Source organism: Pestalotiopsis fici (genome assembly GCF_000516985.1).
Source record: "Pestalotiopsis fici W106-1 unplaced genomic scaffold PFICI_Scf_9, whole genome shotgun sequence".
Taxonomy (NCBI): Eukaryota; Fungi; Ascomycota; class Sordariomycetes; order Amphisphaeriales; family Sporocadaceae; genus Pestalotiopsis; species Pestalotiopsis fici.
In genome coordinates, this window is record NW_006917099.1 from 2,015,724 (window position 1) to 2,039,950 (window position 24,227).

At 49.3% G+C, this 24,227-nt stretch overlaps 3 protein-coding genes across 3 annotated transcripts in view; 2 read left to right on the forward strand and 1 right to left on the reverse strand.

Annotated features, from left to right (window-relative positions):
- Nucleotides 1–637: 637 nt before the first annotated feature.
- Nucleotides 638–1,790, reverse strand: PFICI_12044 (uncharacterized protein; the record flags this gene model as incomplete). Its single annotated transcript, XM_007840625.1, has 3 exons — nucleotides 638–1,115; nucleotides 1,173–1,501; nucleotides 1,551–1,790. The coding sequence occupies 3 exons, from the start codon at nucleotides 1,788–1,790 to the stop codon at nucleotides 638–640; spliced, it is 1,047 nt and encodes a 348-aa protein (XP_007838816.1).
- A 17,836-nt stretch (nucleotides 1,791–19,626) lies between these two features.
- Nucleotides 19,627–22,336, forward strand: PFICI_12045 (uncharacterized protein; the record flags this gene model as incomplete). Its single annotated transcript, XM_007840626.1, has 2 exons — nucleotides 19,627–21,777; nucleotides 21,881–22,336. The coding sequence occupies 2 exons, from the start codon at nucleotides 19,627–19,629 to the stop codon at nucleotides 22,334–22,336; spliced, it is 2,607 nt and encodes an 868-aa protein (XP_007838817.1).
- A 1,276-nt stretch (nucleotides 22,337–23,612) lies between these two features.
- The window catches only part of PFICI_12046 (uncharacterized protein), a gene marked incomplete at both ends in the record, with an annotated part of 1,108 nt that continues 493 nt past the window's right edge, over nucleotides 23,613–24,227 (forward strand). The window contains 2 exons of the mRNA XM_007840627.1: nucleotides 23,613–23,870; nucleotides 23,957–24,133. Of these exons, the coding sequence (XP_007838818.1) occupies nucleotides 23,613–23,870; nucleotides 23,957–24,133 (435 nt within the window). The remainder of the gene's footprint in view (nucleotides 23,871–23,956; nucleotides 24,134–24,227) is intronic.

The window sequence follows — 24,227 nt, forward strand, 5'->3', positions numbered from 1 at the left end:
GAATGTCGTAATTAAAAATCCATCAGGGGCTTGACAACAGCCGTTGCCGATGGCGGTGAATTGTCTGGATGGAGTGCCATGACCCCGAGGTCTAACGAATTAGTCATGAATATGCGAGGCCCCCATATTGCAAATAGTCGTGAAAAACAGCAAAGAAAGTGGTGGATTCAATTGAATATAAATGAGTATCCGGGTGTAAATTCATGGTACAGCGTTCTCGAGTGAGAACCTGGCTTTACTTGTGTCGTTTGATTGATTTTACATGACTGGTCGCGTGTATCATCATCTCTGGGACTAAACGGCTCCCAGATAGGATCGACGTTCCTTTCACAAGTCGTAATTCATGTACGTCTTGAACAACTGTTTCAATACAGGTCTAGCCAGGCAAGTGGTTCATCATGAGACCGCTGCCTGAATAAACGGGCAAGTCAATTTTTCCGGACGGAACTCTTGATGAAACTATTTACATCACCCGAGGCAGAGTAGTGGAATTGATACAAGAGTAAAAGGTTTCGGCTTACCAGACGACAAGAGAGACTCTTCCGTCTATCGAAAAGACAGTTTACACTCATTTCTGTCTAGCTAATGGGACATTCTCTCATGCAAAATGACAATTCTTTCTAGACAGTCTGTTAATCTATGGCAATGACCGTCTTGTAGTCCCGTCTCGTTCCTTGACAAAGTCAGTCTCGAAATCGAGGCCACTCTCCTGCCTCACCACGCCAAACAGACTGGTCGAGTCAAGAGGCCGCGCTCGGCCCGGGCTTGTTGTATGGCCATGGTCTTTAATAATCCTTCCCTCACCCTGCGCCCAGTCCCGGGCCTTTTCCAAGCCCTCGTACGCGACACGGCCGGCACGGGCGCTCACGCCCTCGCGCTCCGCGATCCCCATGGCGTGGCCCACATCCTTGAGGGCCAGATCCAGGCTCGACCAGGGCGCGGCGCCCGGAGCCGGACAGTAGACGCCCGAAGTCATGCGAACCGAGTCCGTATGGGCCACGGCGCCAAAGTTGAGCTCGAGCAAGCGCTCGAGCGTGGCGGCCGGGAGGCCAGTCTTGGATGCCAGGACGTGGGCTTCGGCAATGATTTGCATCAGGGAGGCCATTAGGAGGTTTCTACAGTCGGTCAGTTTAGCACCTGGTCTAGTCCATCCAATTGGCTTGCCAACATACCCCGTCGTCTTGAGCAGTAACGCCTTTTCCGGCTCCGTTCCCACGACCAGGACCTCCCGTGCCACGACGCCTTTGAGTAGCGGCGACACGGCCTCGAGGACATTGTCTGGCCCGGCGTACGCAGCCAAGAGCGTACCTGCCGCAGCTGCGGGAGATGCCCCAAAGACGGGCATTGATGCAAAATGGGCTCCCGACGCGCTCATCTTTTCGGCTACGGCCTTGGCCGTGTCGGGGTGAACAGTCGTGGTATCAATGACCATTTTGCCTTGTGCATTGCCTGAGCCGAGAATTTGTTCGATAATTGATATCACGGCATCATCATCGCTCGACTAATTTCGGAGTTAGCCTGTGGTGTCTTGTCAAGTGATCATGACTCACGGAAATAAATATAATCGTGCTCTCCCGAGACAGCTGTTCAATGGACAAAATCCTAAGAGCTCCAAGCTTTTCCAAGGGCTCACATCGTGAACTTGTCCTATTGTAGACCTTGAGAGGCTGCACTCCTTGGTCAGCAAGATGCTGCTGAATCCTCGAGGCCATTCCCGAGCCCATGCTCCCCAAGCCGATCCATCCTATGGCTCTGGTCGTGGGTGGTGCTGCGCTCGATAGAGATGCCATTTTGCCAACAGTTTTCCTACGTCTTGTGGTTCTATACAGATTGACTGAATTCTACTCTGATGTACAAGATGAGATGACAGAGCGCAAGCCCAGTCATACGGCGACTCCGCAAGCCGAAGCTCGGAGTGGGGCGCCGAATCCTCCGGATGTAGCTCCGAAGTGTTGTAACATTAATGAGTTGGAATAGATATCTACTTGGACCAGAGCCCTGTCCACGAAGTTCCGGTGAAAATTTTTGCCGGCCCTTGGATTCATTTCTGTTCTAAGAGAATCCATCATTCTGCTCGCATGGATCGAGACCTGGAAGCTTGTTGAGACACCAAATGGTTCTTGAACATGACCTAGTATGCATTTTGAAAATGATGAAAATTCCGAGATACTCCTCAAAGGCCACTGATCTGTCTCTAATCCATTGCGTATATTCCAAGGCTATTGATATTTCAACACGGGCCGGTAACTGCGGGCAGCTTGACAGTGAGTTTACAAGCACAAAACGTGTCGAGTGCCTACTCTTAGACTTGGTTCATTAGCATTTGTTTGGTTTGCGTGTTTATTTTCTGTAGGGGTATGACTAGGATCGTAGGATTCATATTTCTGCCTTGTGCTCATGGTCATGTGTGTGTAGGTCTTGAATGACCACCAAAGTGAATGTATTCGATGCTTATCTCGCATAGATCATCTGGGTGATATTGTAACGTGTGTACAAAGTACTGCTGCCATCATTCTTGAATTTGTTACATGATTTGCCCATAGCCCTCACCAGTTGATTGACAACTCTTGATAATGGCTCATGACGCTTACTGAATAGATAATGTACCGGCTTCAACCTGTGATTGCTCCGTGATGAACCTGGTTGTTGAACAAGCCAAGAGGAAACAAATTCCGAGCCAATTTCAGATAGAACCGAGTTTCTCAAGGGACCATTGCAACTATGAATACGACGGCTCGATATTAATATCTGATACTCTAGTCCTCGGAATTTCGAGTTAATCGACAACCTTGTCCAACTCGTTCAACATGTTTCTCTCTAGTCAAATAGCAGGCCGTGGACTGAATTCTCATTTGCAAGCTTAACCCATGACAAGCTACCAAAGGATAAAAGGCTATCACGCTTAAGCTACCACGTTGACAGAATTCTCTTGAACTAGCTACGTTTCTCCTACGATAAGCTCAAGACGTTGTTGTTACTCACCGACATTCACCAAGCGAATCCTCTTTTCCCTAGTCACAATATAACCGATGCCATTACAGCCACAAGTGTAACTTGAGCCTTTCCCCGGATTCTGCACCGGTGTATGAATGCTAATTTTACCTGAGTAGTAGTTCTTTGGACCATGTGGTGATTATGCAGTACGCGTACGTGTTGGGCAAGGTGTGCCCTAAAACATGCATAATGATTGCTTATTCGTGGTAGTTCCAGATCTTCTTTGGGGAGGGGGTTCTTGAGACGGACCAGAATTGATAGACTCATACTAGAGTAAGCACTTTGTTTCCCTGGTAAAGGGCGGGTAAGGGTTTGCGAGTCATGGTTATACAGTCTTCCCGCTCAAATCACTTCCCAAATCATGCCCCTTCACCGCTGTGGGCTGTGGCTGGGCCCAAGTGACTCGAGCGACTTGTTGATAAGGAGAGAAAGGGCTGACAAGGGCAACCAATTTGATCCATCCTGAGCTTGTGGAATAGAGTTTCAGCTAGAGATTGTCGATCCCGCGTTTTAGTACCCCATGAATAGCTAGGAGTAGTAGTAGTATCTTTGGCCGGCACTCGTCACCGGCACTCGTCCACGATCAAAACAAACCAAAAGGTCTATCTGACTATTCTCTCGATGCTCCGATCCTTGTCGATCCAGGGTTTGGCTCTCGATCATCCACGGCCACGGCCCTATTCCGATAACGAGAATGGTGTTTTGAGCGGTTGCATACATCGGTTTCTAACTGATAAACTCGAAGCACTTGGCCATCCGGACGAACCTTGGGATCTGCAGCACAAGGCGGGGAAGATGAAGCATGCAAAGTACGAGCAAAAAGGCATAAATTTCCACATGCGACCAAGAGTATGCAGACCACAAACGCCACCGTCCAAAGTCTGGATCATGGTTTGGTATCTCCTCTTTGAGCGACTGCTGGTAATGGGCCCTAGTCGGTGCATGTCAAGGGTTCAAAGTTTCTACCATGTCAAAGAATACTACCATTGACCACCAATCTTTGTAAACATGTAGGGCATGACGTACAGTCTATTCAAAGTTACGAAAATGGCAATACACGCAGCATGACAACATCGAGGACAATGTTCAAGTTTTCCTTGCAAAAAGACGTGTGATTTCATCATGGAATTACGTCAACTAATCCCTCCACAAGGTCTTGGTGAGGAACGAGACTGTTGATCTGGTGATACACGTGTGGTTGTGGCAATGTATGGGTTTGTCAAGCCCAATGTCCCCCTCCTCGGTTGGCACAGCTGCCAGCCAGGGCTTGGGGGAGGATAGAGATATGCAGGGACTTGTGTGCCACTCAAGGACTTATTAACAAGAACTGTCTAGCCTTTTTGCGAGTGCAGGAGATCGGCATCAGCCTCGCTTGTTGATAGGGGCGTGTCCAGCTACTGCTACACCCACGCAGAATAAATGTAGTAGGTTGTTACGTTGCTGTTTAGCGGTTGCAGCGTCCATGCTACCGCAACCGGCACGTTTATGTGGCCGCAGGTGGCGATCAAGCTTGGCTACTACTCCTGATATGCAGCAGTGAAAAGTAGGGTCTTCACATGTTGCTCTTTTCATGTAGCGGCGTTGGGAGCAGTATGATGGCATTCGGGCGACGATTCTGTAACAAGAATATGAATACAAAAAGCAAAAGCTCTAATATCTGGTTTAGCGAGCGTTTGGTATGCGGAAAATGGCAACAAGTTTACATGACCAGTACTATCGGTAGCAACGTATTGAGATTTGGTCGTTGTAAACATGTTGCCCGGGGACACGAAACTCTGGGAGATTCCGATCATGGAGTAATTATTGCCCCAAGAGGTAAACTGCGGAATGATACATGTTTTAGCACAGTATCAATCAACGACAGTGTGAGGGCACTGTCTTTGCAGAAAACACTTGACAGTATGCAAACACGTTGGTTTACAAGAGGTTGGACGAGTTCAGTAGGGTAATCTGGAAAACGTTCAACGTCGCACGCCAGCGTCTACACAAGAGATTGAATTTCCTAGACAAGTTGCTTCCCGAACAGACCGAGTTTGCCATGGTGCAGTAGTTTGCCCAGATGGGTGGTTGGCCATTCGTTGGGGCCCATCACACCATCTTTTTTCCTCTCCTCAGCGGAGGGGTCCGGGTCCGGGTGCAGACAGCGGAGGAGCTCTTTGGGTATGTCTTGATCTGTTTTTTTTTCTTGCTCGGGGTAGACGCGCTGCTTGGCTTGGTGTGTGGCTGTAGGTGAGAGGGGGGATCTAAAAAAGCTCGCTGAAACTCTACAGAAGCGAGCGGCTTGGTTTCTTTCTTGGGTGATGCTTGGCAGAGATTCTCATCCTCTTGCGCCTACTCCTCCTTCATCCTCCTTGTGGAGACATGGCATTAGCATGGAAATGTCAAAAATGGGTAGTGGATGGCAACAAATATGTTCAGATATCGCCTTTTTGGCATGCCAAATCCCTCTACAAAAACTCTCGCTTTTACACCCCTGTCGTCGGTGATTTATACTCTGCGCAGGCCCCATAGAAGTGGGACGATTATTCCCAGGGATGAGGGGTAAGCCGGCACAAGAGAATTGGCAGACAAACATGAGATGCGTGAATTGACTGGACAAGCGGACATCTTTTCGGTTCAAGAAAATTGAGCAAAGAATTCTGTTGGATTTCTCGCCACTTGACCTAAAAAGTGAAGCCATTCCCAACTATTTGATGCACCTTGCGAGATGGGAATGGTGTGCATACATGTGGCAGCAACTAGAAACTCTCACTGTCGTAGTCTCCCACCCACTTGTGCAAAATTCTTCTTCAGCCACATATGATTCTTGTCGTATGGATGCACAACTGTTGAGAGGAGACGGACAAGGAGGGGCAATTCATTACCCCTTTGTCGTATCACGCCCGATCCCTCCGAAAGCAAAAAAGGCGAGACTTGCCTTTTGAAAATGGACGGCAGGATATATTCTCCTATTGGGCACAGTTCGTATCAAGAATTCCATGCAACACTCTTACTACAGTGTACTACCACTGCAGCTTCGTCTCACATGCTGGTACGCGTAGCTAGATAACGCTGTTGGCAAGCTTTGTCCAATCACTTGCGAGAATCCAGTCAGAACCCTACATTGACTTGCAGATGGCTTGCATGTTCTAGGCAATGGAGGTGTTGGAAAGGGTTGCCAAGGGTGCACCCTCGATATATATCGGTCTGTCGCAGGAACGAGGATTCAACCACCAATGTGGTACAATGTGCATATATCAAGACCTGACCGGTACAGATAACATGTCTAATGGATTCTGATAACATAAAGTGATTAATATCTCTGATCGGATCATGCAGCAGCAAATTAACAAGCCGACCACTCCGAGTAGAGTTTGTTGTGGTATCGTATGCGTGGTGACTGGCGCGCGTTTTCATGCATCAACAGCTCGATACAGACGCCGGAAATATGGAGATTCCTTCCCCAGTTCCACAGGTCGACCAAGTCAAACTCGAAAGCCCATGACCTATTACCCCAGATGGATAACCCACAGCTGTAGAGTGGACCCCGACAATGTGAATCTAGACGCCCTACCTGATGCCATTCTAGGTATTCCCACGCGCGCCAAATGGCTACGAATAACAAGCCAAAGGTTACGCAAGGACGGTCCTGTCTGGGCTCCCATTGTCAAGAAACGATCCGTGACACCAAGCAAAATAGTGACGAAAATGCCCATTCGAGCTCTAGGATTTACCTCCATCATTTCAGAATCCCGAGCGTGGAACCGCCTAGTCCAAGGACCGTTGAGAATATGTTTGCACAGCATGAGCTAGCATCACATCTAGAGTTTTGATACACACTCTTTCCCCAGATTTCAAGAATGACGCTTTCCGTGTGACGTAGCTAGCTGCAAGCAGGGTCCAATAGGCTCGGCCGAAGAAAACAGTGCAAGTGACAAGGAAACATGTGGTGGTTGCCCCAGAGGACCATCTCGGCGAAAATATCCATGCGGCAACCATCAAGATCATCCGTCTCTCCATTGGTCAAGCAGCTCAACGACTCTTGAGCACCCTCAGCTGTGCCATTGGAACAATCTCGACAATATCTCGGCCTAGTGAGGAAAGGGGGCCATGGCAACCGTGGTGCCCATGTACGTGGTGAAATGGTCGTGGAACACTCCTTTGCCCTTCATCGGTTCGAGAAAAAACGGCACAGCGAGAGCTCACGACATGACTTGACAAATTGCTACACCCACTTGTAGACGTGGTTCTCGCAGCTTTTTCTCAGATACGCAGGAATCATCTCGCTGACCCGGCGGAAAATGTTGTTGCCGTATAGTTGCAATCATCCCGTTCCACAACCCCTTCTTGAAGATCGGGAGACGAGAGGGATACGCCTTTGGGCAAGCCGGAAATAACTTGTCCATGATGGCATATTGCTTCCAAAGCAACACTGCTCTTGGAAATCTGTAAAACCCTGTTTCGGGCCATGATCTCGGTGAATCATCTTGTTCACATGTCTGAATATGTACAACTCGGGTCCTGGTTTCCGGCGAGAGCACAAACGGTAAATCTGTATGCTTCAATTCTCTCCAATTTCCCAAATTTCTTGCCTTTGGCAGTTGAATGTACCTCGGGGGCGAGAGTACATCTGTAGAAATGGCACAAATAGGTTAGCAATCCATCGCAGATATATTCGGGATTAAATGGACAAGAATGACTTGGTGGAAAGACTGGCAAAAGTGAGCCCATTTACACGCAATGCCATTGCCCTGAACGTAAACATGCATGGGCTCCATTCTTTGTTTCCTGGCAGTCAGGAATTTTAGGTCTTGGTAGTCTTGACCTTTGAAGCGAGCACGCCACTCAAGCGAGCTTACGAAATACAAGGCAGACTGCGCGGCAAATATATCCGTAATGGATCAACATTGTCAGGAGAGAGTGTCTCATGAACGAGTTGCAAAGTGTAATTGGATCATCTCGATGAGTAGCATGATGAGTCCCAAGACCTGGAGAAAAGTTGCCTTGACATTTTGTCCGAGCAAGCCGTGATGGAACGACAATCATGCCACGACATGAAACTGTACTGGTTGTGAATGTCAAGACAATCGGCCATCTCTCTCTCTCCGTATGATACAAGGTCCATTGACGTGGTGGCTCCCCTCTGGCCTCCGAACATATGGAACAGCAACCACGACTCGCCGCACCCGACTCCGTCAGATTGCGGCTGAGACCGCGGCGCACCCGGCCAACTGGCGTGACCGCCGGGATCTTAGGGGAGACAGTACACACCGATGCCCGTACATTGAGGCGTTGCCAGGAAATTTGATCATGGAAGCGGCGTGGTTCAATGAGTCGTCGGCTACGAGACAAGAAAAAACCTAGACCTTGCCTTTTCCCCTAAAAAACTAAAGCTCTGACTGGTGGTGTCCCAAGCCAATGGGTTTGGTCACAAGCCGGCCTTTACTACGCTTCCTAATCCGACAATCTTGTGACGCGGTTAATCAAGGGCGGTTCAGGTCGACAAAACGTGCAGATCAGATCTGGCCAAAGAGATGCGACTAGTCCTTGCCTACAAGGTAATGATCCGCGGGAGAGTACAGGACAAGAACGGTCTTGGGGGCGCTTTTCTTAACCAGGGCCATACAGGCTCTTGAATAAGCAGCTTACGGTACACACCGCTGGTTGATCATCTTTTTCCTGTAAACAAGACCAATCCCAATCTCCCCAGAGATAAGACCTAGTATAGTCCGGGACAGTGAATTAGGTTCCAGACCACGGCCGGGCTTTTGGGCAAAACACGACACTGTACAGAGTCTCCAACACGGCGCATTTCTTTTCGGACTTATTCAACATGCAAGGTCACGACTGCAAAGGTTTCGCGTGCGGGGTTTTGTGCTTGGCTTTTGGGTCCTGCGTAAGGCTGACTGATTCACTTGAACTGACCGTCGATCAGTAACTAATACTACAGAAAATGAAGCCGCTGTCATGATCACTTCAGTAATTCCATTCCAGATGGGCCAACAATCAGAATCAATTATTAGAGATGAATCGGGGAAGCGGCCGAGGCGTGCAGCACGAATCGACCACCTGACTTGTTTCTACATGCATCTTTTTCATCGGCACGGTACATGGCAATGTAAAGATGCTCCGAGACATTGTCCAGAAAAGAATGATGACGCCCAAGAGTATGTAATTCTGGTCTGACCTACCCCAGGAATGCGTCCGTCCGCAGTGGTCACGAGGACCTAAAATAAGATTGAACTCTTCTACGTTATTGCCAAGTTTCCAACAACGAGGAGTAATGCAATGGAAAAATCAAGTGACGAGACAGGTATGCCAGTAAGATATCGTCCGCGGGAAAAGCTCCGTGTGTGAAACCTTAATTGCCTTCCCCTCTTGAAAAGCTGCAACTGCAACGGGGAGCTGAAGCTCCTCCATCACCGAGAGCCATCTTGGCCGCATTGATGGATCTACACAGCCGGAAGAGCCTGGTAGGGACGCCAGGTCAGGCATGGGAACAAACCAACATCTGACAAGCGCCGAGAAGCCGAAGAAAAGACAGTACGCAGGTAGCTTGTAGTAGCCTCGGTTCCCGAAGAACAAATCCCAATCGTCCATTTTCTACTCCCAAAGAATAGCATGGCCCGAGAACGTTTCACAACAGATGAGATTGCCCTGTGGTTTCCCGGGGGCAGAGCCTGGAGAAGCCTTGTCACCTTTTCGTAACTTTACCAAAGGAGACACAAACTCCATTGGCAAACATGGATGCTGCCAAGGCTACATGTTTGACTGAGACAAGGACCAGACCTCTGGGACTCTTGCTCTTTCTTTTTCAACGAGTTGCGAACCTCCCCGGAAACCTGCTTGTCTACTGTGTAGGGATTGGCAAAAAGATTTATGGTAACAAGGTAACAACCACTATATACACTACATGGTACGCCATGACTTTTTTCCTTATTTAAAAAGCCCAGCAAATTCTAGCATTGACTTGCAGGGCATCAAGTCAGTAACATTGTCTCCGGAGCAGATTAATAGTCGAATAGTAGGGAGGAATTTTGATACCCTGATCCATGCTGAGCGGATCTCTTGATGGATCATTCATCTTCAGTCAGCGAACCAGCGCTTAGCGACAAGGCCGTTTCTGCTTCCCATTTCGGCACGCTTCCAGTGCCTCGAACCAACTGAAAAAAGAGTCCTTCAAACCCCCATACCCACGGGCCCCCCCTCTCCCCCAGTTGGTGGGGGTAACCCGGATACCCCAGGCCAAAGGTCGATCTGATGCCAAAATCCCGATGGTCGAGGCTTATGAATACAAGAGGCGAGACGCAGCATGACGTCATATTTAGGAAAAATAATGCCCATGGTATATAAGTCCCCGGCCGTGTACAATGGAATAGCCCTAGTTTTGCGAATTTCACGGATCATGTTTCTTCTCACCTGTCTCAAGATCATTGTAATGAATCCTAGACGGAGTCTTGACATTCCCGGCATCCGTCAAGCGGTGTGGAGCGACATTTCCGGGCAGATTGAGGAGGCGAAATGGAATGAGGAATTGAAGAGGCAGTGGAGGTCAAGAGACGTTTCTGACGATAATCGAGGATTACCTCTCCCCAGTGGGGTTACAAATGTAATAAGGGATCAAAGGCTGCCCCATTCTAGTGCTACAGCAAGCGGAGTGAGCATGATGAAATTGTAAGCTGTCGAGTATTCTGTAGTAGTCATCTTTTGTAACTTTCTGGGGCCGCCATCACGATTGAGCCGCAGGAGCTGGAGTTGGAACGTCATGATACCCTTGACACGGCGCAGTGACCGCAAGGAGATCCATCGTCAAATAATCCTCGAGAGACTCTAAACCTTGGCCCATGCGGAAAAAAAAAAGACATGTCGAAATCTGTATCATTCAACGTTCCTGACGAAAAACATGGTAGGTCATCGGGATAGCGGGAGATGGACTGGTTGATCAGGTACGCGAAACTCTAATAGAACAGATGGGTGTCGTACAATGGACTTTTAGAAAGCTTGTCGCGGCAGCAGATGCGATTTGCAAGTCATCTTTCCCATCATTCAAAGCCCAGCTGACCGGATTTCCATCCTTGGGTTCACGGCCATGGAGAGGGAGGAATCTCAACATGGTTGCATCCATCAACCCTCGCGTACCGGATGAAGCAAGTCTAGCGGACGTCAAGTCGAAAAGAGGAGCAGGGACCGGGCTTTTCTGTTGAACAAGAAAGAGACTCCACCTGCGTTACGCCCCGAAATCCACTCGTTGCTAGTCCGCACACGGCTATAACATTACAAGCTCCTGGGCTAGAATCGACGGGATCTGAATCAAAGCTGGCTTGAGCAGAATTTTCCTTCTTGAAATCCCAAGACTGTTATTGATTGGACGCGCAATCAAACCCGAGGCAGCAGTTCTGTAATCTGTGCTTGGTCAATTCTTGTTGGGCTTGGGTCAGTGGATAGAATGGCGTCACATTAGCTAAGCTGGACGATGAAAATGGGAGGCAGTGCCTGGGCCCTTGAACCAGAGCAGCAAACTCGTCTCATGCTGTCCCACGAGAATGGAGGTGAATTTCCATGGGACAAGGCCAGCATGTCCTTAATTGAGACGCTCCATTCTTGCTTGCACTCAGTCAGCCAGTCGTTTTCAAATCATGCAGATCAAGTGTGAATAGTAGTGAGCTTGCGACGTGAGGTGCATGTATGCAGAAGGAAAAAAAGGTCAAGGAATGGCGGATTGCCGATGATGGTACTCGAGTAACAGCTGCCGTTGCATGTAGCCTGGCAACATGGCCCACTGACTGGTCTGAAAAAACTCACGATGGTGGGGCCATGGGCATGGGCACGGTTGTATCCGTCGATCTACCTCTTACATGGAAACATGGACTTGAGAGAAATCGACGTGACTCGTTTATGGCGTCTCGGATTGGGCCGTTGAACGTTCGGAATATGGCCCGACCGTCGAATGAACCTCTTCTGGCGCGCCGTCATGATATTAATACGACTACCGATCTCTTGGTAGAATATCTCTGCCTAGTGTATTGTGCTCAATGGATATGGATTGCAAGATCGGGCCAGTAATCAAAGAGTTCTTGTCAACTAGTTGTGGACTGGTCCTTTGATACAGGCTTCTGATAGACTTGTTCTCAAAGTACAGAGTACTGGAACCGAAATGAGCCGCGTAAACCATGCACCATGAAGCGGCATCGTTTTGTACAAATTTCGAGACATGACTATAACGAGATAGGGGCGTTGGCCCTCACCGTCAAACGCGGCCCATGGCTGGCAGAAAAAAATAATAAGCGCGTAAAAAAAAGGCCCATTGAAACTGGCTCGGCATGTCCACGTACCCGTCGCTTTGGTTGACCCAAAGTCAACGTGATCAAAAGCCTAAACATAGCTGGCCAACGAATAGATGGGGTTGCGAGCAACGTAAATGAGTTGTCAGTTGGTGACCATGTCAAACAAAGTAAAGATATTGTCTGGCAAACGAGGGTATTCAGAGCAAAGACCAGGACATGACTCGAGCACCATACTCCAACTCTTTTTTTTCCCCGTCCATCACCAAGCAGCCAAGTGGATTTTTGCTGCATTGTCCAGAAAAAAACACCAAGTGGATGTCACTGATGTATCGACACGAATGCCAGTTCATTCGTTCTGGAGATTTCTGGATCCCGTCACAGCTGGCAGCGGATGGGGGATGCGGAGCAGGAGGAGCAGGACGCAGGAGCCCATTAGAGCCCCGCGATCTCTGCCTCGCTCACTGTATCCTGTGCGATTCTACCTATCAATCCAGGCCAGAGCAGGGTAGACGAAGAGAATAGAGAGCTTGGGCCAATATAGACAGGGATGGTGGAGGAGAGAACCCTTGGCCCTTGCGGCAGGCCGCTGGCAAAGCAGAAAGATGCTCCTCTGTGGATTTCTTGTTTGACAGTGCGAGAGACTTTTCTTTGATGCATTTCGCCCCCGGGGGTGTTTTGTGTCTCTGCAAGCGGGCCCTGAATTATTTTGGATTTTGAAAGCTGCACGCAAAGCGGCTACGGACCGCAACTATTGCCAGTGTGTCAGCAATGGTGGTCATGGTTCAAAGACACATGTAGGTAGCTAATGAGAGAGAATATAGCTGGTTCATCTGGCCTCTATTTAGTAAAGCCTGTCTGCAGAATATAGCACACGAGCATATGCAGTTTGCCGCTCTTTTGTAATTGTTGCCATTAATATCAAGATAACATCTGATGCAGGGGCCAATGTACTAGACATGGCATCATTAGATACGCAATCAAGGGTCTCGATTTGCTGATTGATTGATTTGCAATCCCATGGTTTGCAGTGTAGCAGTGAGACTGCCCTTGATTTGCATCGCGCCATTATTCGTTACTCGTTATCTACACAGATGGAAATGATTTGTTCGACAGCCATGGTGAATAATACAAGCTGCGAGTTACAATCTACACATGTTGACATACTGATACAAAACTGCCCGGCAAATCTGTACGTCTCGTACACAATCAGCAGGGTTTGCGCGTGCAGAGTCGCTTCAGCATTTCGTAGTGCACACCAAAAAGAGCACTGGCGGCAAAATACAGCAACCTGGCAAGCAGATCGCATAAATGTAGATATGCCCCCAGGACATGCACGAAGGGATCCCATCGCATTTTAGGGGTCTTGAGCATATCTCAGTGATACACCATGTTGGAAAAAAGCATCTTGTTTACTGATTCTCAACTTGAGATCCCGGGGCCGTCACAATTCACATGCAGCCATATTGTCCAAAGCAAGGAAATAGAGACGCGCCTGGCGATGCAGTCCACAAGTACTGCCTAGATGGGCAGATATATCGAGACATGATTGGCCATGCGCCTGAATGGGTTCATCGGACTGCAGTCTTGTTTCATCGATGCGGTGATGGGATGGGAAAGGAATTGATTGGGGTGGGCCCGCTTTCGGAGGCTGAGTATGCACTTTCGAGGCTTCCAAGCCTTCTTCTTATCTCCTGCTCTGCGCCAGTTTTGCCTCTACTCTACCCTTTTGCCCATTTCTCTGACCAATCTGGTGCCTTCCCGACCCCTGACTTGCAAGTTGTTGAGAAAGAAAAGGGTTGCCGCGCGATCCAAGGCTACAACTACTGCATTGCGTCGTTTAGTCCACCCTTTTGATAAGAAACTCTTCTCCTGGGACGGAATAGTTCTGACTGTACCGATGCAGAAATTCGCAGCCATGGATGTTGGCAGCCTTTTGTGAAATTAACTTTTTCTTCACCCTGGACTTGTCTCGTTTGTGGAGTCACGTTCGGAATTTAAACAGAGAAAAAGGCTGAGAGTCTTGAAAGCTCGGCGTTGCATCCAAGATCAGCGCAAAAGGTCCAGACTTTCGACCTCCCGTTCGATCCGGAACTGATCGTCGTCCGACTCTTGATCGGTCGCAACGTCCCCGCAGCAGCCGGAGGTGTCCGCCTTTTTGACAACATTCTATTGACAAGCATCGGAGGATAATACCAAGTTGTAGTCATTTATTCAACAGTTGAAATAAGAGTGATGGTCATGTACAATGTTGCGAAACATTACAATTTTTTGTAAAAATGTTTGTGCGATTTTCATATTAGAGTTTGTCTGAATCTTTCCTGACTTTTGAGGACCTCGTGTTCTCGACGCGTGCCGGATACATGGAGCAGGGATTCTTGCCCTCTTGGCGCTTCGATTCCCAGGGGCGAGCCGGTGCCTCGAGCGGGCCTTGTCTCACTCCAGAGATAAAAATCGTATGAACAAGACAGGGAGTCCCAGGTCAAGGCCAGTCAAAGCGAAAAGAATACAACTTTTATAATTTGATTCTTCTTGGCTGCAAAATATCAATAATTTGAAAAGAGACATAGATCATGTTTTGTGAGGCTGTATTGTCAGGCGGTCGCAATATGTGTCGCCTGTCACGCAACTTGCACTTTACTGTGCGACAAACAACACAGTGGGACAGCTGATGAAATACTGGGGCAATGATATCAGTGCAGAAACGTATGTGTTATGATATAAAAAGTACACAAGTGTCTGGGGAAAAGAGGCCGAGAAGAGAGCGAAAAAAGAGAGGATCCAGCTGCGGCAGTGACAGGTCCTCTTCAAAGCTGGAGAAAAGAGGCCGAGAAAGAAGCAGTGGTGGTGATTAAGCTAGTGGATAGAGTTGACTGTCCACTTTTACGATGATCGTGGAGTCTTATCGCTTGGTGTCGGATGCAGAGCAACGACCCGTCACCTGGGTAGCCTCTAAAAATCTATCCGGGAGTGGAGCTTTTCAATTCAGCTACAAATCGGACTCGTTACCGCATACTGAGAAACAAATGCCTATCTTTTCTCGGCAGTGCAATTGCCATAACGATTCTCATCTACAGTATTCATTTCTGCCGATATGGGATGGTTGAGAAAAAAGTCCAAGTCCTGCAAAAGCATGAGGCTGACTCGGTACCTACCACGCTCGGATCGAAGGAGGCGCCCGCATCGTACCGTGCAGATTGCGTGCTTGGCTCTTTTCTTGACATGGCGAGATATTCAAAACGGTAGACGGGAGATGGGAATAGGTTGTTGCAGCCAAACCCGCCGCCCCCGAAGTCGGTCTCGATCCTTCCTATTTGCCTCATAGTAAGACAAGGCGTTGGCGACACGACAGAGATACCATTACAGTGCTGATTCGTTGTCAGTATATGTGAGAGGTGTGTGGTGTGTGGTGTGCGTTTGTGTGTGTGTGTGTGTAGCTTGTCTGTAGCTATTGCCGCAATGCAACATTTCGTAGTGGAGGGGTCGGTGAGCAACCCGAATACACCATGGACAAATAGGTAGGTAAATGTAAGCAGGTCAAAGTTTTCATGATATGAAAACTTGGGCACGACTACTGTAGACCCTGGAGTGTCATGCCAAACCATATTTCCGTTGGCACCGATTGGGGGGGCATGCCGACTGCTTTCCATCCACCATGTATGCAAGAGAGCTACAACGAGAATGCAGCCGATAATGAGCATATTTGACCAAACCTTGAAAAAAAAGCGTCCAGCGTATTTGTCTGCTCATGGCAGGAGGGTCCATGCCGGACAACCCGGGGGCAACATGTTTGTGCTCCACGGAAACCATAAACAGCAAGTGAATCTGGGGAATACATGTGGTGCAGGCCGAGATGGTCTATCCATCTGCAAGTCATTGTACCATGGCAGTAGTGGAGTGACTGTATGCTCGCCATTTACAGAGTTTTGCTGCCTTTCACAATGACTAGCATCACGATTATTGTCGAGACGATTATTCCGCTCAAGTGTACAAGTTGGTCACGGCGTCAAACATGTCATTGGGCATGATACTTGCTTATAGGAAACCTGATGATCCGTGATATCCGTCGTTTTAGACAATCACCTAAACTCTGTATTCACTTTTATTTGAATATTGACCGTGATTTCATGTATTGCCGGGATTGTTACTTGCATTCATCCTTATCTTGATATAGGGTCCGTTCACATTGTTCAATATACGGCACGTCCACACCGTTCAAAGCTCTGGTAACAGACTGCACCCAGCTTGGCCCCATTATACTAGGTAGGCAACAGGGCAATAATTTTGTTCATGGCAGTCTGTGGCCTGTGTCTTGTTGAACCCGTTTTGGCGGGTGCTGAATGACGGGGTCACAAAAAACTCTCCATTGTAGAAAATAGACCAGAGGATGAGAGGGAGAAAAAAAAAGGTTACCTACGTCATTTCGACGTCTGTCGCAAAGTACTTTTGGTGGGCGTCGCAAGCAGTGGGCTCACTGCCAAAGCCGTTGCTGTCGCTAAAATAACTCCTGTACGCCACTTTTTCAGGCGGTCCCACGCGCTACACTCCATTAAACAAGAGCAAGACCAGCCACTTCAGTTGTCTTTCGTTTTTGATCTCCTGAAAGTCATGGAATCCTTGGGGATCGATCGATGGGTAACACATGTAACTGACGGGTAACAAGATCAGTGATCACCAAAGAGACCGACCGCCCTTTTCAACTGTGGTTTTTCAGGATCAAGTTGTTCGGGGTTCAAATTCATTCAACTTGACCTAATCGACACGGCTACATGCCTGTCAAAAACGTGCATGCAATATTGACTTTGAGCGCATGCTTCAGATCTGATACACTTGCTTATTTACTTTCAGGCTTGTATATAATGGCGCTGTTCTCGTGGAAGCGTGTTTGTGCTTTTTTGGTTCTCGTCAATGCGGATGAATCTAATCATCAGATGGATTGGCTGCCGAGACTGTGTGGCCTGATGGGCGGATGGCTGATGACGTCCTGTAGAATCCATTCTCGTGGCCGTGCCGGGTTGCCAGACCTGGGCTTACCTGCCCGGGCCACGATCATGATCCGAGTGTTCCATGTTGTTCTGCTGCTTACGGCACACAAGAGTCTTGAGAAGGCGCCTCGCAAGGGCGAAGCGATATTGTAGGATGCCAATGGCTTCCAGGATACCTACTCTACATTGACCGGTCTTGTATCGATGCCCTGGCCAGTGCCAGGTACCTCCAAGGCAGACAGAGTTCCAAGCTTGAAATGGTCCATTGGGAAGAAGAGTGATGGGAATAACGCGACATTGCTTGTCCTCATGATTGATTTGTCTCTTGTTCCGACAGTTTAAACGCAAACACCAGGAAAAACCGGATGACCTGAAGCAAGCCGTTGCATGTAATACACACACGGAGGCAGCGGTAACGACACTTGCCGCGATCCAACGTTTTTTCATGATTGTTCGATTGCCAAATCGTTGCTAGTTTCCTTCAAAATTACTTTTGCGCTACAATCGCTGGGGAGACCTGGAGAAAGGTCCTCAGCTTGGGCACTACGAGTACGCTGGACCTAGGTGGCTTCAGTGGCATCGGATGATGCTTTCCAGCGAGCGATTCTGTATGGACAGCAGGGCTTTGGCGCACAGAGGAATGGCCAACAAGTCTGTACAGTGTGGTTTCAAGCCGGCAAAGCACTGTCGCCAATCGGCAAGCCCCAAAAGTGGTTGAGTCGGGGGGTGTGGATTCCCTTTGTTGTACACTGTCTGTTTGGATGCTCAGAACCAAGTATTCTTTTAGCTCCAAGCATTTTTTCCCTCCTGCTTGCCTACTTGCATGGGGGGCCTGCAGGCTAGAATCCCACACCCTGGTCCGCCGCGCCGCTCGCTCACTCCATGGCCCAGTTTTTTTCTCCAGGCCTCTACGAGCCCGCCAGTTCGACTTGGTTTGAGGGGATCCCAGTACGCTACACACGCCGCTACTCCCACTCGTCTCTTTGGCAAGTCTCACCCAACGGGAAGTACCTCTTGTCCGCGAGTACCTTTTCTGGGTTTGGCCTGTTGTTGAAAAAAAAAAGAGCCATCCTGGGCGGTTTGATGTACGTACTTATCCTTGGTCCCCGTTGTCTCCATTATGGTGCATCGATATTGGTGAGATTTTATTATTGTGTGGAAGGAAAGAAGAGCGAGGAAAAAAAAAAGTTACAGAGGATCCTCCCCAGTTAGCGCACCCAAGCCAGAAACCACACCACACTAAAACCTACTACTCCGTGCCTCCACCCCGACCATATTAGTCCTGACCTGCCCTCACCTCCGCGTATCTCTTCCCCCTTCCTGCCGTCTTTTGCTTTGCAACGCACAATTCTAACCTACCTATCCAACATCCAACCCTCACACCTGGACTGGATTAGATAGCATTGCGGTTGCTTTATTCCTTTTATCATCCGACTACCTCTTTTTCCCCTCCCCACGCTTCTCGCCGTCTCTTCCTCTTTCCCTCCCAGTCCTGATTTGGTTGCGTCTACCGTCTCGACTCTTGACCGGCATACTTGGAACGATACGACTAGTTGGGATTCTAGCATTTCCAGTTGATTCATCTGACATTTTTGAATCGACCTCTCTCGAGACGCCTTTCGAAAAGCTCCAGTGGTTTAGCCGGCTTGATTCTTGAGAGTGCTACTTGCTTGGGTGGTGGAAGAAAGCAAAACGGGCAAAGCGAATCGACAAAGGAAACGCGGCATAGTTCCAACCACGTCGAACAAGGAAAAACACCAAACCAAACAGATTAGAACACGCACGTCTTTGTGTGTCTGTTCTTTTCTACGATTTTGAGTTTCCTTCGCACGTCAAACTCGCCCATCGTCAGTTGTCTACGACAAGGACTAAAGAGTAGTTGTACAGTTGCTGGAATATTGCCTGTACACTCTTCTTGAGCCTCGATCCTCGATACTCACTTTATGGGCATTGTCTTGATCCTTTAATCAACGACCTGTAAGTAGATCAATTTTCTTTCCGAGTGCGTGACCAATCGCGTCTACAAGTCATGTCGAATCTGGTCTTGGACATTACTGGGCAATCATGGAGGAGCAAGAAACATTACTGGCTGGATCGACGCCAGTTGAAAAAGAGTGGGAGAAAGACGGCACCGAGTCAAGAATCGTCATTCCTCAGTGCCGTAGCCTGTGACAACGCACGCGCTTCAATCATGTCTCGCCGGGACTCTTTCCAACGCCTATTTACATTCCACGACCTACTTTCCCCGGATTCAGCATACTGCATAAATACCCAACCCCGCCTCGTGCCTCTCCAGACAAGCGTCTCATATGAAGCTATTGGCCATTTTCCGCATCTAGCGACCCGAGATCAACATAAAATGGAATCATGCATCGTGTCAAACAATTATGCTGATCGAACCTTTTCAACTTGTAGGCTTCTCCACGCGCTCAGTCGCTCCTCCCGAAGAAGACTTCCTCTCATCAGACTTTTGGTTTGAGGCTTGGAGGTCCATCTTGCCCTGTTTACCTCACTTTAAGCAGGCTCCTGGGAATAATAGTCTCGAGTCGAATCTCGACTGGTCATCTCTAAACCCGGCATCTTGCTTCGTCTGGCAACCCACAACTCTGGGAATGCCTTACACGCCCCCTTCCCATCGCTCTCCCGCGTCCTCTGCTCCCTCATCACCCGACGTCAGCCGTCGATCATCCTTTCATGGCACGGGATCAGTAAACGGCGGCTCACCCGCCGCTTCATCACCTCGCCCGGCCTTGCCTCGGTCTGCATCTTATCTAACCAAGCACAGGCGGACGCCATCAGCCAACGTGTCGACATCACCATCAGTGTCCCACTCGTCTATGGAAATCACTCCCCCAGGTACTTCGCTCAACCTCAAGGCCATGGTTGCTACTCAACACATGCCAGTCAGGCAATCACCGCCGCCCATTACTGACGCTAGGTCAATGCCTGTTGGTGCCATCATCTCACCGCCAGACTCCCAAACCTCTAGCGAAGATGAGGGAGCCGAATCTGCCTTGACGAGAGGAAGACAGATTGAGAATCTCAAGGAGCTCAAGGACGCAATTAGTGCTATCCCGCAGCACCGGGCAAGCTCTCCCGACGGCAACTCGAGCGCGTCGCCTGGCGATTTGCTCGTCTTGCCCCAACAGAGGGACCACTTGGCAGATGCTGCGCAAGCAAACCTCAAGCTTGACACTGCACAGACTGGACAACGGCGGATCCTGCATAACCGTTCCAAGACGGAACCTAATCTGATGGCCGTTGCAAAGTCTGCTAGCGAGACTTCTGCTGCATCAGACGATTCGGAACTGGACGAGCCTCCATTCAAGCCTCAAATGGTGCGGAAAAAGTCGGGCGAACTTGTCCGCCCTGCTCTCCGGCCTGCAGCTTACCGCAGACCTTCGAGTATGCCGGGAACGCCCACATTTTCAAAAGCCGTCCACTTTGACTCGCATCTGGAGCACGTGCGCCACTTTTTGCAAGTTGATCGACCGCTCGCCGTCAGTGCTGGTTCGTCGCCAGCTGATAACTACGAGAGCGACACCGAGTACCCATTCGACGACAAGTCCACAACAAAATCACCGCCTTTCGAATGGGAGCTGGTCCTGGCCAACTTTCCCGGCGAGTCACTGCTGCGCAAGTCCTTGCCCGCTCGTGTCGAGCGAGTCTGGATGTCCAGCGACCAAAAGTCCTTGATTGGATCAATCGCCATTGCCAACCTGGCCTTTCAGAAGCACGTTGTCTGCAGGTTCACCTTTGACTATTGGAAGACCACCTCCGAGGTTGGTGCCGAGTACACCCACGAGATTAGACCTAGAGAGTCGGACGGGGGCCATGACCGGTTTCAATTTACCATCAAGCTGTCCGACATGGCCAACCTCGAGGCAAAGACTCTCTTCTTCTGCATCAAGTACACGGTCAACGGGCTCGAGTACTGGGACAATAACAACAATCTGAACTTTCAGGTCGACTTTCGCAAAAAGATGCTTCCTCAAAATGGCAAGGGCAACTTCAAGGGAGCCTCGTCGCGGCCCCTCAACTCTTTGCCGCGAAGCAACCGTCGCTCCAGCCCCTCGGCTTCTCCCCGGCCCAAGTCCATGCCCGTGGGCAGCCTGGATGAGTTTGGCCACGACGGCAAGTTTATCAGCTTTGATCAGCCCATCCACGAGTACCTGGGCGAGCCGGAACCAACCATGCTGCGCCTAAAGAGTTCCAAGTCCACCACCGCCCTTCCAAGCGATAACCTGGCCAACCGGCTCTCGACGCCCAGCGGCCTTGCCTTTGCAAACCGCTACGACTTTGGCGTTTCTCTCAACGCGGCCAAGCAAGCTCACAAGGAGTCCAAGGGTAGTCCCCGCGGCGATGGCCTGTACATGAAGCCCAACAAGAAGGCTTCCTTTGCTACCCAGCCGGGTCTGACCAAGGAGGCTCCATCTGGTCCTCCTGTCCCTTCCATTGTGGCTTCCAAGGTTCCCGGAACAGATTCGCCCATCATGTCCTCGGCGTCCTATGAAGAGATTGTCAACAAATACTGCTTTGTACGTACCACTGGCCATACCACCAATCCTCTGACCCTTGATCAACATGACCAGGATTACTTTCAGCACAAGAAGATTAACTAACCTGCCTCTTCTGCTACAGTTCAATGGGTCCAAGCAGACTAGCCCTCAAATCAAGGACGGAACTCTACAAAGTGGTCGCTATGATGGTCCCCATGACGGGTTCTTTACCCGCGGCACCAACAGCACCAACTCTAGTTTGGATGGAAGCCCCGACATGATGTCTGCCAAGTCTCACGGCGGGTTGCACTATACCCTGCACCAGAACCTGAGCCCATACTTTCAGAATCAGCACATTGCTGTCGGTGCATCACCTGCCGAGTCGCCTCTCGGCGGGCCTACTACGGCCGTGCGCCACACGCTCAGTCCTGCACCCGTTATCAAGGCCGATACGCCTACACCAGCACCCATGACCGCTGGGTTCAGCCCCCTTGCTGGTACGTCGCCAAGCGTCACAGTCGATGCAGCTCCCTTTATGGTTCAGGACCGCTTTCCTTTTGCAACAGAAGCTCATTCTCGGCCAGCAATTAGGGGTTAATACCAGCTCGGAGAGACTGCATCTCTCGAGTACATCACCACGATATCTGTACATCTGTTGCGGCGACAACTGATTATTCACGACTCGTCGCTTTGCTTTCTTGCTTTGTTTTTCTTTCCCTCGCATCATTTCAACTTGAACGAGCCTGCTTTTGCTTTTTTTGGTTCTTGCATTTTAGTCTGGCGTTTCGGCAAAGGAGCATTTGGCATCATGGATATTAGGAGACATGAATGGGCCCAGTCACGCACATGAAATGGACTGGGGTATGGCATGACAAAAAATCGATATACATTTGGCGACGGCGCCCAAGGCACGGCGTTTACGGATTCCAATTATGCTTGGAACTGGAACCGAGCTTGGTTCCTTCTAATGCATAATTATTAGCGTTTTGTTTCCTTGTTTTTTTCCTTTTCCTTTTGAAACTCTTCGATCTTGGAGACGGACGGATGAGAAAGTGGATTCCGGTATCAGGGCCCAGACCCATCAACGACGGGCAGCACCAAAATGTGGTCAATTACCATGTTGCAGGCTGGCATGAGTCTTGTACCATGATTGTTACTGGAGGGCAAGGGTTTAGGGGTGGGATATAGAAAATGGACCAAACTAGATTGCCTGGTAACCGCCCAAGAGTTGAGGCCAGTCGCTTTTTTGGCAGGATGGGAAAATACAACCTTGTACTCGGGCATGCAATTCAATACCATACAATCCAGTGAACGTGTAACTTGTCTATTGCCGTGACGTCTGTTGAATTGTGATGACTAAATGACTGTGGAAATATGGGGACCATCTGTTGATCATGGAAAATGAAGTAAACCGGTCCGTCCCGTATCAAGGGTGGGCACTTGGCTTGCTGTAGATGACTCGGGCCAAGGTCCACTCGGTCCCATAGTAAGAACGGCATTAGAATTCCTCCGACAGTACAAGAGCTGAAAATGATCATGAACTAGTCCAATGTCACCCGAGAAAAGCTGACCATTTTGCATGTTCTTTTCAAGTCTCGAGCGATGGAGCTTACCCGGGTATGCAGAATAGTAGGTATGGATTCATGGATCATGGATCGTATCTAAACGCTGGTGGATACTTGGCAATCCAGTTGATGCTTAACAATATTACACTCGAAAGTCTGTCAGCAGACAATGAATGGTCTGTCAAGTCTCCGTAACCTTCCGTTGCTTACAACAAGTAGAACTATATAAGTACCGTTGTCACTGGCGTGGAATCAAAAGGCTCTCATACAAGACGTCTTTTCATTGTCTAGCTCTTGCTGTATTTGACCATGACCTCTTTATCGAAACCAGTCTTTCTCCTCGTCTGTGGCGGATGGCACCCCCCGGCAGCCTATGATCGGCTCAAGGAGCAGCTCGAGGGCAGAGGCTACGAATACTACTGCCCCAAGCTGTCGTCGCTGGGACCCGAGGCCAGCGGTGTCACTTATCAGGCGGACGTGGAGGTTATCCGCCAAACCGCCTTGCCATTGTTTGAGCAAGGGAAGGAGGTGGTGCTTGTGGCCCATTCGGCAGGTGGTGTGCCGGCTGTAAGTCTCGTCCTTGAATTTCTCCCCGAGATTCTAGAATAATCCGTATGACACTGGCAGTCAATTGATACGAGCTTTTCTACTAGGTTGTTGCTACCCAAGGACTCGAGATTAGCCAGCGTTTGGCAAAAGGCGACAAGGGCGGATTCAAACAAATCGTCTTTATTGCCGCCGTCGTCATACCGGTTCGGGGGTCGGATACACTACAGACTCTGGGCGGGTCATGGCACCCTGCCCAGGGAGGTGTTGAGCCCTATACCAAGGTTTGTGGCCTTTCTTTCTTTCTTTCTTTCTTTCTTTCTTTCTTTCTTTCTTTCTTTCTTTCTTTCTTTCTTTCTTTCTTTCTTTCTTTCTTTC